The 14,285-nt window shown below is 38.3% G+C and overlaps 1 protein-coding gene across 1 annotated transcript in view; it reads right to left on the bottom strand.

Annotated features, from left to right (window-relative positions):
• Window positions 1–14,285, bottom strand: part of LOC137632318 (uncharacterized) — a 49,573-nt gene that overhangs the window by 32,316 nt on the left and 2,972 nt on the right. Inside the window, exons 2-3 of the mRNA XM_068364234.1 lie at window positions 12,817–13,026; window positions 2,839–2,951 (exon numbers count right to left, since the gene is read on the bottom strand). Coding sequence (XP_068220335.1) covers window positions 2,839–2,951; window positions 12,817–13,026 — 323 coding nt within the window. The remainder of the gene's footprint in view (window positions 1–2,838; window positions 2,952–12,816; window positions 13,027–14,285) is intronic.

Genomic DNA, 14,285 nt, shown 5'->3' with positions numbered 1-14,285 from the left:
CTCATTTGTTGACGGTGGTCTTAGCCTTTGACTAAATAGTACAAGTGGGCTTAGTCTTTTGCTAAAAAGCAAGACTTCTAGGCAGCAGCTGCTCTTTAGTTGTATGACATGTAGGACATTTGGTGGTCGTGTAAGAACATCGCTCCCTCCGTGTGAAAAACACATACTGTATTGTGGCGGTTAGTTCAAGCCAGATTGGCGCCTGCGAGCATGCTACTTTTCCATCCGCACCTTGTATTATATTCTCGCACATGTTTGAATAAACCGTCAGTTGTTGTTGGAGATAGCTTGTCTCACTGTCCTTACAGTAGTATTCTTATACCCCCTACTACAGAGCATATTATTTTTGATGAAGGTGTGTATATCTTTATTAAAGGTGTTAGATTTCTTTCATGATAACCTTTCTTCATTAAATTTTGACCCTGAGCTTAACTTTTTTCTTGAAGTGTAGGGCTGAAGATGAGGCTTTTCCTTCAATTTTTTAAGCCTTTCTACCTATGATCTTTCAAGACCTCTGGAGATACTTATATTGGGAATGAATATGGTTAAAAGATGTGATTCCATGAATTGTTCAGTTACAGCAATCAAGAAATGAATCCAAAATTAGCTGATAAGGAAAAGCTTCCCCCATGGAAATACTGTGACCAATCTGACAAAAGTAAGTCTTGGGTAATGAAATAGACCTATAGGAAGCCATGAAGGTATGAATGTAATCAGTAGTCCCCCTTCATTGTCAGTCAAGCCATGGCATTCGTTGCATTGATCACCATTCTTAGGCAAATAGCTCAAAGAGAAGTGTTTGAATCTTACTCTTCTGAATAAACTTTGAGATAGAGATCCTGGCAGTGATGTAATGATTCTCCGAGATACTAGTGGAAGAACCATACTGAAGCTGTCCTGATGACCCTGTCATCTGAAATTTGCAAAGTCTGATGTTTGTGGTAGATAACTAGAAATGTCCCTGCCTCACAGTCTGTGAGTCAGGAGTTTGAGTCCCAGCTCAATCCTGATAGCTTATAGGAATGGTGTGTTTTGCCGAGTCATTCGCAGTCACTGCCTTGCCCTCCCTGGTTTTAGGCTAGGTGGAGAGAGACTTGGGAGCTGATTAAATGTATATATGGTTGGTATTTGAGAATAATTTCCTGATTTTTACATCTACCACTGACAAGTGGCTTCTGTAACCTTTACCTACTTGATGAATCTAGACTGGAACTGCTGCAAGAACCTAAGTAAAAGCTTTTTTTTTTTTTATGTAAACGCCTTAATAAAGGGTTCAGAACTTAAATACTTTGTGGTTTTAATGAACTGCAGATACTGTACTTACTAGAGTATGGACGAACAGGGACTAACGTTTAAACATCTATAAGATTGATGGATGCCATGAAGTCTACAGGAATGGAGTGATTAAAGAAAACTAGTCTCCACCGTAAAGGGTGACTATTGCAGGAACTTAATGATAGGACACCAACCTCCCTTCATCTTAAGATCTACCTACAGGTCCCTGTAAAATGCCAAGGAATTTTCTATTAATTTCTCTATTGTCTGTTTGCCACACATTGAGATCTTGGTCCAGGCTTAAAGTTTCTTTGATCCCTTAGTATACAAGGTGAAGGCTATGACCTGGTTTTAAGATAGTGGCACTTTATCCAGAAATAGAATTCTGTATCCAGTCTCAGGGTTCTAATATCCCACGGTTCCATTCTTATCCCCTGTCATGGCATCCGCAATCTCCAATGACAAGCCCAACTGAAGAAGAGCTGGAATTGCATGTTGATGCTAAGTTCATCTCTTCTTCTCTTGTTGACAAAGATTTTCGATCAAACTTATACCATTGGTTGTGTAAAATGATAAATTTCCTTTGAAATATAGTCTCTCAGTGCTTGGAAGCATATGTATGTCTGACTTACCGGTAAGTTTAGTGTGTTCTGCTCCTGTAAATTTTATATGAAAGGAGACTAAGGGGTAATTTTAATCTTTTTCCTGTGCCTTCTACCCGGAGTGCAAAACTCTCTGTATAAGAGTTTATTCAGGTTCTTTGTAATAGCTCATATTAAATTTTATAATAAAGATACAGTATCACTCTACAGCCAAATACATTTGAATCGTTCAATATACCTAACCTAGCTGTTAATACCTGTAAATTAAGTATATTAGAACATAATGCAATAATAAATGGAAAACAATACAATAGATACGGTACAATACTATAAAATGCAACAAATACGCTACCATATGTACTATACTATTATTATAGTAACCCTTACTCTAGAGATACATTTTCTATTATGTACGAAACTCATTTTCTTCAATTGAGCTCATATTTCTAATGGGTAACTTTTATTTCAGTCCTGGCTGGCAAAATTTCTTTTTGTACCATGAAAGTTTTCGCATTGGGAGTCGAAAAAATCTTTTTATTTCGCATCGTGAAAATTTTGTGAGCAGCTTTACGAGAGGTATGACTGTATGTGTATATATGTATACATCTGTCAATCAATTAATCAATCAATCATCATCATCTGTTACTAGTTTACTCCAGAACAAAAACCTCAGACATGTCCTTCCACTTGCGTCTGTTTATGGTCTCGCGCGCGCGCACACACACACACACACACACACACACACACACACAGAGAGAGAGAGAGAGAGAGAGAGAGAGAGAGAGAGAGAGAGAGAGAGAGAGAGAGAGAGAGAGAGAGAGAGAGTGTGTGTTCTTTCATGGTATAAAAGGGCACTTCTGTGAGTGAGTGAAAGTGTACCACATAAAAAAAATTGAGTGTAGGTATAGCATATCAGCCAAAATGTAAAATATATTGTCACTGACCAAATAACTCAACTTACTCTTTGTATGGTCGTTTCATCCAACTCTCTGGACCAAAAATTCAGTTGAGTGATTTCACCACAGAAACTTTGGTCACGCTGAAACCCACCTCCAAGTTCATCCTGTTCTTGCCCTGTAAGAAATAGGATTAATACGATACCGTTCATTGTATAGATTGATCTATAATAACCCTTATGCTTTTATCAGATGAAGGGACAGAAAAGTTTGAAAGTGGGTAAGTGGGGATGATTAGGCCGTTATATAGTAAATAATAAGTAGGCTAGGCTACTAGAGTTTTACAATAACCTCGTAACTTTTAGAGCATTCAGAGACACAAGCACAAAGACAGCTGAAAATAACAAAGATAAGGTAAAGAAATACTGTACTAAAACTATATTGAATCATTTAATACAGAAAGCAAAATGACTTTTGTAATAACCTGATATCTATTTCATATGAAACCAGACTATTTGTTGACTTTAAGTGCTGGTAATTATTGGAATAACAATACAGGTTAGGCCTACCCTAGGCCAAAATTTAAGAAAAATAAATTAACTTGCAAACAATTTGACGTTCAAACAGTTTCTTGGAACCAATTAAGTCTGTTAAATGTTGGTTTGTTTGTCCTATGAAAACGCACCCAACGTTCGTTTACGCTGGTAAGTGTAGTGTTTGTCCAATGAGAATGCACCCAGGATTGTTGACATTATCGTAATAGTTGATTTATTGAAAAATATGTTTATTTGAAAGGTTGATATGTTATTATGATTGGGTCATTACAATTATAAAGAGTAATCCATGTGAATTGTGATTATATTGTGAAAACTGTATTAATTTCCCGAGTGGATGGGAGCCGGGACTTCCCCTCTCCCGTTTTCGTCACATATTTGTATTTTTTTTACCTTTGGGGAAGCTTTAAAGAGAATAAAAGAGAAATTTATAATTTGCTGGTTAAATGGATTTGTCTTGTCTGTATCGCAATGTTATCTATTTTTTTTATGTGAAGTTTTCTACAAAAAGGAACCATGGGACCTGCGTGCTCCCCCAAGCTCTTGTTTGAATCTGTAGTAGAGAGTAGAGAGGAATAAAGAGAAAACGGGAAGGTCGTTTCCTTTCTCCCGTAGTTTATTTTTGAGTATTACGAGAAAATTGAGGAGGCTATGCCTCAAACTGAGGGGCTTATGGCCCAAAGACAACATGGTGCCCAGACCCGGGAATCAGATGAGAGCGAGGCTGAATTTACTGGATTCCCCAACGACATAAATCAACTTAGGAGAGCAGTGCTACAGAGAGAGAAGGCAACAATATGGCTGCGTTGTGCCTCAGAAGATTTGACCAGAGCCATGGCCGGTAATCCGACCTGGCATGAAATTACAAGTCTCGTAAAAGACTACGATAATAAGAAGGCCGACTGGGAAGAAATAATTCAGCGAGACCAGAATTCTATAGAGGATGTTGACGAGCTACAGAGAAGAATACTAGAAGATCACCATTTTCTGCAAGAGGTAAGAAAAATCCGTACTGAAGCAGCAGCTACCTTAGAGAGGCTGGGCAAGGACAGAAACTTGGTTGCTAATAGGTCCAGTGAAGATATTAATTCAGGCAGTGAAGTCGGTAATGAGGGTTTTAGTGTGCAATTGCCTAAACTCCAGCTAGTGAAATTTGGCGGGAAAATAACAGAGTGGCGGCCATTTTGGGACCAATTTATGGCACTTGTGGACGATCAGCCTATGCCTCTTGTTTCCAAATTTATGTATCTTCAATCTGTTTTAGAGGGTGAGGCTAGGGGTGTACTACAGGGCCTCACCCAAACAACAGCTAATTACAAGATAGCCTGTGAGTTGTTAGAAGAAAGGTATGGCGATCCAGAAAACATTATATCAGCTCACCTTCAAGCCCTAATGCAACTTAGCTCATCTAGGAGCGCAAGGACTGAAATTCACACGTCCTCTTTGCGGAAATTACAGGATGAGTTAGTAGGCCATGTGCGCAGTTTGGAGGCCCTTGGAGTTGGAGGTGAACAGTACGGGCGGATCTTGGTGCCTATGATCCTTGCTCTGTTACCTCATGACATAAGGTTGGACTGGTCGCGTAGTGGACGGAAAAGAGGAGATCTCGACGGATTGCTGAAGTTCTTGCAACGAGAAGTGGAAGGCAGAGAGAGGGCAGAGGCTATCAAGAGACTAAGCCTTGGAAAATCCGAGGAACCCAGTGTAGAACGACGGACTAAAAAGCACACTCCCAGTTCAGCCTCTGCCCTTCAAACTTCATCAGAAGAAAGTGGTTTGAAGACGTTTTGCGCATTCTGTGGAAAGCTGCATCCCAGTGAAAGGTGTTTAGGTATAACTAAGCTCCCCCTTGCAGAAAGAGAAGAAGCCGTGCGTAATCGGCGTTTGTGTTTTAAGTGTTTATCTAAAAGCCATTATGCCAAGGCCTGTTGGGCTAAGTGTTCAAAGTGCAAGACTGGGAATCACAACTCCCTTGTATGTCGGAGATCTGAAACGAAACCCTCCGTAACAGCTAGTGAAAATAACCCTGTAGTAGAGGGAGTGCAAGAGGGGTCAAATTCTGTGACCCATGTGGGGGTCGCACCTTGTGAGGTGAAAAACAAGGTTAATTCAAGGTGTTGTGTATTGCAGACGGCCCAAGTCAGGGTAGTAGGCCATCAGGGTATCACATTTGCTACTGTAATGTTTGATACAGGGTCAGATCGGTCTTACATTTCAAGGGAACTGGTCAAACGGGTCAAGCCTAAGTGGCTGACTTCTGAGTATTTATCATTTTCTGCCTTTGGTGGAGGGAAAGCCTCTAAGGCAGATTTGTGTAATATTTATGAAATAATGAGTGTAGGGGCAAATGATCACAAATATAGTTTTAAGGTTGCTGAGATTGATGTAATTTGTCCTCCGTTATCTAGGTCCAAAGTGGACCCTAAGTGTTTAGAACCTTTTTCTCACCTTAAGTTGATCGATGAGTATGGATCCCATCGAAATTTACATATTGATATGTTGATAGGCCTTGATTTATATTGGAAGATGATGATCCCCAACCAGGTTATGTATCATGAAGGGCTTGTGGCCCAGGAGACAATTTTTGGTTGGATTTTGTCCGGATCCTTTAATAGGTCTGAAGGTAATATTGGTGTAAGTGTACAATTGTTAGCAATTGAGAATGTACAAGAGTGTAGTTTGAGTCAATTTTGGGATCTAGAGTCTGTTGGCATAAAACCCAACGAACTACATTCTGAGGCGATGAACCCTGACCCAGTCTTGGTTCAATTTGAGAATTTGGTAAGTTTTAAAGATGGTCGCTATGAAGTGGCCCTACCATGGAAATCTGAGAATATGAAATTAGATTTGATTAATAATGAACATCATGCTTTGAGAAGATTGGAAGGTCTCTATAATAGGTTAGGTAAAAACCACTGTCTGCAGGAACAGTATATTAAGGTGTTTAATGAGTATGAAAAGGAGGGTATTATTGAAGAAATTCCTTCCCATCAACGGGAAGGTGGGTATCCTATATTTTATTTGCCTCATCGGCCTGTGGTACGGGAAGGGAGCCTAACCACCAAGGTGAGGCCTGTTTTTGATGGATCTGCACGTGGCAGTAATGGAGTATCTCTGAATGATTGTTTAGAAAGTGGTCCTTCACTCAACCCTGATTTAGTTGAGGTGTTGTTAAGATTTAGAAGGTGGAGGGTGGCCTTAACAGCTGATATTACAAAGGCTTTTCTTCAAATTAAGGTAAGAAGGGAGGACCGTGATGTTCATAGGTTTTTGTTGAAAGAGGGGAACAATGTTAAACATTTCAGATTTATAAGAATGCCCTTTGGTAATAAGAGTAGTCCATTTTTATTAAATGCCACCTTAAAATTTCATTTAAAGAAATACCCTCTCACAGAGGTGGTTTCTGAACTGTATGAGAATCTGTATGTAGACGATTGGCTATCTGGGGCTGATAGTCCCGCAGAAGCAAGTTTAAGATTTGAAGAAGCCTATGGTATCCTGCAGGAGGCTGGTATGTCATTGTCAAAGTGTACTTCTAATTGTAAGACTTTAACTATAACTGAAGGTTCTAGTGAAGAGAGTGTCAAGGTTCTAGGCCTCCACTGGGTATCCTCCCCTGACTGTTTTACCTTTAAGGTTGAGAACCTGGACCCCTTTGGAGATATTGTTTGTACCAAAAGAAATGTGTTAAGCCTCATAGCTCGGTGCTTTGATCCCTTGGGGCTCATATGTCCGTTTGTTATGCATGCAAAAATACTGTTTCAAGAAATCTGGAGATTAGGTTTAGATTGGGATGAGCTATTACCCGAGGCTATGCAAGGCAGAGTTAAATTATGGGTTGTAGGATTTTCTGTGCCTGAGTCATTTAGAGTAGATCGGTACTTGTTTTCTGAGTCACCCTTTAAGGAAATTCCTAATGTTCAATTCCATGCATTTAGTGATGCTTCAGAAAAGGGTTATGGTGCTTGTGTTTATGTGAGAGTGCCTGAGGGGGATAAATTCAAGGTATCGCTGGTTGTTGCAAGAGGCAAGGTAGCCCCTATAAAAAGGGTTTCCCTTCCTAGGCTTGAATTACTCGGAGCCCTGTTATGTGCTAGACTCGTTGTGTTTGTGACGTCCGCCTTGCAGCTGGGTAAAGAGGTTTCTGTTCAATGTTGGACGGATTCCACAGTAGCCCTAGCTTGGATAAAGGGGGACCCCAATAGATGGAAAACCTTTGTGGCTAACAGGGTTGTTGAGATTCAACATTTGACACCTCCTTCATGTTGGCAGCATTGTCCAGGCAAGGACAACCCAGCGGATCTTGTATCTCGAGGTGTTTTTGCTGAGCAGCTTTTGCAGTCTGATATTTGGCTGAAGGGTCCTCCTTGGCTCTGTTCCTCCCCGCTCCCTCATCAGGAAGGCAGGGGGGCGGACATTCCTTCAGAAGAGATATGTGATACTGACACAGTTTGTGTTGCAGTTGAAAATGAGCCGCCCTTATTTGAATTCACCCGATGGAGTTCCTTTACAAAGGCCCTTAATGTAGTAGGTTGGGTACTGAGATTTGTTGGGAATTGCAGACCTTCGTCCCGCAAATTAAGTGGACCTTTAACCTATGGAGAATTGACGAAGGCTAAGGTACAACTGCTGTACTTTGTGCAACGAGAGGCCTTTGCAAAGGAAGTAAATGCTCTGAGTAGATCTCTCCCCCTCCCAAGGGGTTCTTCCTTGATTAAACTTGATCCTTACCTAGATGAGGATGGGCTACTGAGAATAAAAGGGCGCTTAGAGAATGCAGACTTGAGTTTTGAGAGTAAGCACCCTATAATAATTCCTGGTACCCACATTGCTTTACTGTTAGTTCGTTTCCAGCATAGGTTGCTCAAGCATGCTGGTGTTGCTACACTTGTATCCACGTTACGAAACAGTTACTGGATCATTCGCCTTCGTCAGATTGCAAAGAAGGTTTGTCGAGAATGTGTGGCTTGTCGGCGTTGTGATGCCTCTGCCTGTTCCCAGCCTGTGGGGCCACTTCCCGAGTTGAGAGTTAAGTCGGCTCCTCCATTCACGGTTACAGGTCTGGATTTTGCTGGTCCTTTATTTTGGATTGATTTTCCATCCAAGAAATTGTATATACTTCTTTTTACCTGTGCTGTCATTCGAGCTGTTCATTTAGAGCTCACCGAGTCTCTTTCGGTTGTTGATTGTAATTTGGCCATTAGACGGTTTGTAGCTAGACGGGGTGTTCCAACAGTGTTCTACTCTGACAATGCTAGAACCTTTGTGAGTGTCTCCAACCTGTTAAGAGAACATTATGGCTCGTTGACGCCCCAATGGAAGTTTATTGTACCTAATGCTCCTTGGTGGGGAGGCTGGTGGGAACGCCTCATTAGATCTGTGAAAGTTGCACTGAGGAAAACATTGGGCACTAATTCTTTGTCCAAGAGTGAATTAGAGACTACACTTCATGAGGTGGAAGCTTGTATTAATTCTAGACCCTTGACATTTGTAGGTGAGGAACCTGATATCGCAAATCCTCTTACCCCTTCCCATTTCCTAATTGGCCGTTCTGCAGGTTTTCAGTTAGAGTTAGTAGATGATCCAGACTGTGGTGTATCCTCAAAGGATTTGTGTGTAAGAGAAGCTGTGCGTCTGGGTCAGTTAGACAAATTTTGGAGAATATGGCAGACTGAGTATCTTAGAAACCTGCCTTGTATGGTGAAGGGGTTCAAGCCAAATTGTAACCTTAAAGAGGGTTCTGTTGTACTAGTAAAGGATGAACGGGTGCCAAGGTTAAGGTGGCCTCTTGGAGTTATTACTAAGTTGTATCCTGGAAAGGATGGGGTTGTTAGAAGTGTTGAGGTTAAAACCAAACGTGGATTTATATCCAGACCTGTGCAAAATTTGTATAATCTAGAAATAACAGATTTGAAGGGTGAAATGGGTAGTAATTCCCAGGAGGAGAGACTTGAGAATCTTAGACAGGAGCCTGTAGAATCACCCTTAGTGTCTAATGTTGGTAAGTCCCGAAAGGGAAGACCTATTAAGGTTCCTATTAAACTTGACTTGTAGATTAAGGTAATAAGATAGCCTTGGAAGGCTCTGATGATGATAGGAGTGTTGAGACACTCCTATGGTGGGGAGGATGTTAAATGTTGGTTTGTTTGTCCTATGAAAACGCACCCAACGTTCGTTTACGCTGGTAAGTGTAGTGTTTGTCCAATGAGAACGCACCCAGGTTTGTTGACATTATCGAAATAGTTGATTTATTGAAAAATATGTTTATTTGAAAGGTTGATATGTTATTATGATTGGGTCATTACAATTGTAAAGAGTAATCCATGTGAATTGTGATTATATTGTGAAAACTGTATTAATTTCCCGAGTGGATGGGAGCCGGGACTTCCCCTCTCCCGTTTTCGTCACATATTTGTATTTTTTTTACCTTTGGGGAAGCTTTAAAGAGAATAAAAGTGAGAAATTTATAATTTGCTGGTTAAATGGATTTGTCTTGTCTGTATCGCAATGTTATCTATTTTTTTTATGTGAAGTTTTCTACAAAAAGGAACCATGGGACCTGCGTGCTCCCCCAAGCTCTTGTTTGAATCTGTAGTAGAGAGTAGAGAGGAATAAAGAGAAAACGGGAAGGTCGTTTCCTTTCTCCCGTAGTTTATTTTTGAGTATTACGAGAAAATTGAGGAGGCTATGCCTCAAACTGAGGGGCTTATGGCCCAAAGACAACAAAGTCTGTAAGTTGAGGACTTTTGACCAAAAGGTGTAACTTACACTAACAAATGCATGATATTCCAAAGTTTATAGTACTATGTCATTTTAGTCAACCCCCTTCATGAATGTATACTTATCACTAGTTTAAGAGATATATCCTTAAAACGTATCACTTTTGAATAGGCAGCCTTGCAAAAGATAAGAATAAATAAATAAATAAAATAAATTAAAAAAAAACAGTAATTGAGATGATGATTAAAGAAATCAGATAAGTTGAAGTTTGGTCATTTGATAGGTAATTATTTTTCTAAGAAGGATGATATAAGCCACATAATTTGTAAGGATGCTTAAGTCATACTGACTTCATGGTGGCTTACCTGGTAACTTCAGAAAAGACAGGATCTTTGATGGTTTCAGTGAACAAGAATTTTAACAGATAGCTATTAATTCATTAGAAATATTTCGAATTTTGTGAAACGGACAAATAAGACTAGAATGCAAATTATGATGTAATGATTATTTTTATAAAATCTAAAATGTTTATTTGGATTTTTTCATCAGAAAGAGGTTTAAGCTCAACCAGGCAATCAGCATTTAATCCGTTTCCTTCTTTTGCAACTGTTGTATGTATTTTGTTAATGATATGTTGGAAATAGTTGATGATAGTAAAGTTCGTTTCATGGTTTTGTGTGACCTTGCCGAGTCAAAATTTGCATGAATTAAAATCGTTTACAGTCTTTGGTTTTTTTTTTTTTTTTTTTATGATGCAGTTTAGTTTTGGGAGAATACTTGTATGACAGATATCACTAAGTACAGATTGGATATTTCTATTAATATTATGAAACTTAAAGAGCATGATTGCAGTAGGGAAGTGTGTTAGTTCTAGCTATATTAAGTAATTAATGGAGACAATGCTATTTTTAGGAATCTGCAAATGGTTCAAAATCTTACGTCTCCATTAATGTATTTTAGGATATAAGAAAATGATTTTTTTTTCTTATAAGCCTTAATGATTGATGGTGTTCAAACAATTGAAACTAAATGAAAATCAGATTAGTTTTATATTGTATGGGAAGAAAAACAAGTTAAGAAGTGGTGGCATTCGGGTGATTGTTGATAATCACCTGGTACAGATGACTTATATAGACCATCACTTAGGCGTGGTAATGCACTGTGTTTTGTATCTTGGTACTCAAATCAATAACGGTGCAAGGGCTGCTGTATATCATCAAGAAAATTGTGATTAATTGTGTCATGATTTGAGTGTACTTTGGCAACATTATTTAATATGATTTGACAAGGATACAACTTGAGAAGTTGAGAAATAAATCAATCAAGAGCTATATGAATGCAACGTTTTTACCCATTTATCATCACGGTACCGAAACTTGATGTTCAAAGTATTTAGGAGATTTGCTCTATTAATACAACCATTGAATAACGTCAACACAAGACAACCAACATGATTTTAAGTCGCGTCTGTTTTAAAATGCCCTAAAATATTGGTTGTAGACTGTCAATATTGAACAGTAAGTGGTAAATTGCTATCACGAGGTTTGAGTACATTAAGACTGAAATAAATCGTTTTTTTTTTTTTTCACTCCGGGTCTGTATAGATTGCATGATGACCATGGAATAGGCCTCGTCTTCGTTTACTTCCGCCAACGAAGTTGGAAGGAGGTTATGCTTTCGCCCCTGTTTGTGTGTGTGCGTTTGTGAACAGCTTCCTGGTCACAAGTTTAATTGTAGAGTAACGAAACTTGCAGGGATGAATGATTTTGCAAAAAGCTGCAAATGATTAAATTTTGCAAGTTCAAGGTCAAAGGTCACAGTTAAAGAAAATGTCCAATCCACATAACCAAAAGTTTGGACATTGTTATCACAGAAACTTCAAACTTGGTTCATATTTGAGTGTATGAAAATCCTTGTCAATTAATGCATGTTAAGGTAAAGGTCGAGAAATAAGCTGCCGCAGAGGAGGTCTGCGCTGTACTGAGTGTCCCTCTATTTATTTGAATATATTTACATATGTGATGGAAATTTACAGGGAAACATCTGTTGAGTGGGACAAAATACAGAAGTCTGTGTACAACTAGGACAGTTTCATGTATTGGTAGTGTGATTGTACCTTCACCTCTTGGAAAACAGATTTATTGGTAATACATTTCCCAATTGAATGAGTAAATTATTGGTAATTATTAGTGAACACGAGATTTGGCAATTTAAAAGAGACACAAGACTGGCTAACCAAGTGGGAAATTAAATAATGCTGATAATGACAGCACTTAGATTTTCAGTTTTGATGTATACTGTAGATGTTATACCTGTAGTCTGTAAAACCATAATACTCCTATAGTCTGTTGATAGATTAAGGAGGTTGATTTAATAACTTTGATTTACTGGTAGTCTCTCATGATGTTAACTTATCGGTGCTAAAATAATACGGTCCCTAATTAAACTAAAATCTTGTAAAAGCTATGAAGAAGTTATTTAGAATTTGTTCTAGATTCACTAGAAATTGAGAACGTTTTAAAGCATAAGTAAAGTTTGCACCACATATTGCAAATTCTAGGCCGTATAGTACTTAGAGAATTGGGTGAAATTAATTAGATTTGTTGTACACATTCCAATATTTTGGCCATTGACACTGACCTTTTGATTTATAGCAATTGAAATGCAAAATAGACAATAGGCCATGGTACTTAATTTTGAGGGCATAGAATGTGAAATATTATAGTATGAGTGCATAGTTTTGAGCCACTAACTATCTACAAAACTTACCAATTATATAAGCACCATCGGGTTTTAATGGCAATGTTGTTTTAGGAAGATTTCCACTATCGGACATTTCCCCATTCATGAAGATGACCCAGTTTCCATTGCGGAAACCATATCGAAAGCAGAAATGTGTCCACTGTCTCAGAGGGGTTTGTATTTTCGAGTTGGCCCACTTGCTGTGCAGTGATACCTTGTACCCGGTCGTTCGGTGGTCTGATTGGGTAGAGAAAAACAAACCTTTAATACTTCAAGATGGTTTTGGAGATGTTGTGTAGGCCTACTTGTGAATGAGAATGCAAGAATTTAAGTTTCTGGTAAAGAAAGGGATGAGAAATTTATTTTTGATATCGTTGAGACTTAAAACAACCAAAAACATTGATTTTGAAACAGATTTTTAATTTTTCTAAGGATGTGTCCATTGTAATAATTCTCTATACATCTAATGTAAATGATTCCCTCAGAGAAATCTATATATATGCCCCCTCAAAAAGATGAAATATTTAATGAAATAAGAAGAAAACAGAGAATTCCATTTTACTTTAATGAAACTCGGGAAATTCCTGAGTTTGTGTCTCCCAAATAGCCTGTGGGAGATCAATGGGAATGATTCGTACAGCAAGAACAAGCGAATGGCATTTTCTTTTAAATTTTTATCAAAATGATATATAAAGAAGTAGTATTTATAAGAAATCCAAGGGAAAAGCTACAGACTTAGAATTGAAAGTAATGCCTGGGTTATGTAATAAGAGAAATGGCCCGTGAGCTTTTTTCAAATCTTCCGAATAGGTTTACTCGAGTCTCGTTTCATAGTTTATAGATGGCTAGTCGATTATTACTTTGTTACAGGCCTTAAATGGTTTGCATTCTTTATTCATTAGTTATACTGCGTATAGTTTATTTCTTGTTACTGTATTTCCCTTCCTCACTTGGCTGCTTTCTCTGTTCCAGCCCTTGCACTTACAGAATTCTTATCCAACCAGGGTTGTAGCTTGGCTAGTAATAATAGTAACTGTATTCAACGATCACCATGTATAACTGTATAAGGAATACACACGGGATATAAAGATCGCACCAACCTCCGTAGTATTGAAATACCAGTCATTATTTGATCCTTCCATGACAAATTGTAATGCACGTTCAAATCTAAATTATTGACAAATGAAATTACTCAAATTTCCAAGCACATTTATATTATTATTAGGTTAAAAGTATGAAATATGAAAAAAAAAATCTTGGGTGACTTGAAATTAAAGTTTGCCCCTCTATGTAAATATGCTACCCATCTCTATATCATCAACATAATGAGAGATAAATTGGTCTATGGTGTATTGATTTTAAATAACCATGACACTTAAGAAAATTGTGATCCCAACTCATCTTGTGTAAATATTTTTGTCTGAATGAGTTAAATTAATTATTCTTCTTTTTTCTTTTTTACAGGTAAGTGCCACAGTATGACTATTTTGGAATTC

The sequence above is a fragment of the Palaemon carinicauda genome, chromosome 41 (assembly GCF_036898095.1).
Source record: "Palaemon carinicauda isolate YSFRI2023 chromosome 41, ASM3689809v2, whole genome shotgun sequence".
NCBI lineage: Eukaryota > Metazoa > Arthropoda > Malacostraca > Decapoda > Palaemonidae > Palaemon > Palaemon carinicauda.
The sequence above is the reverse complement of the archived record's forward strand: the minus strand, read 5'-3'. Positions and strand labels throughout refer to the sequence as shown.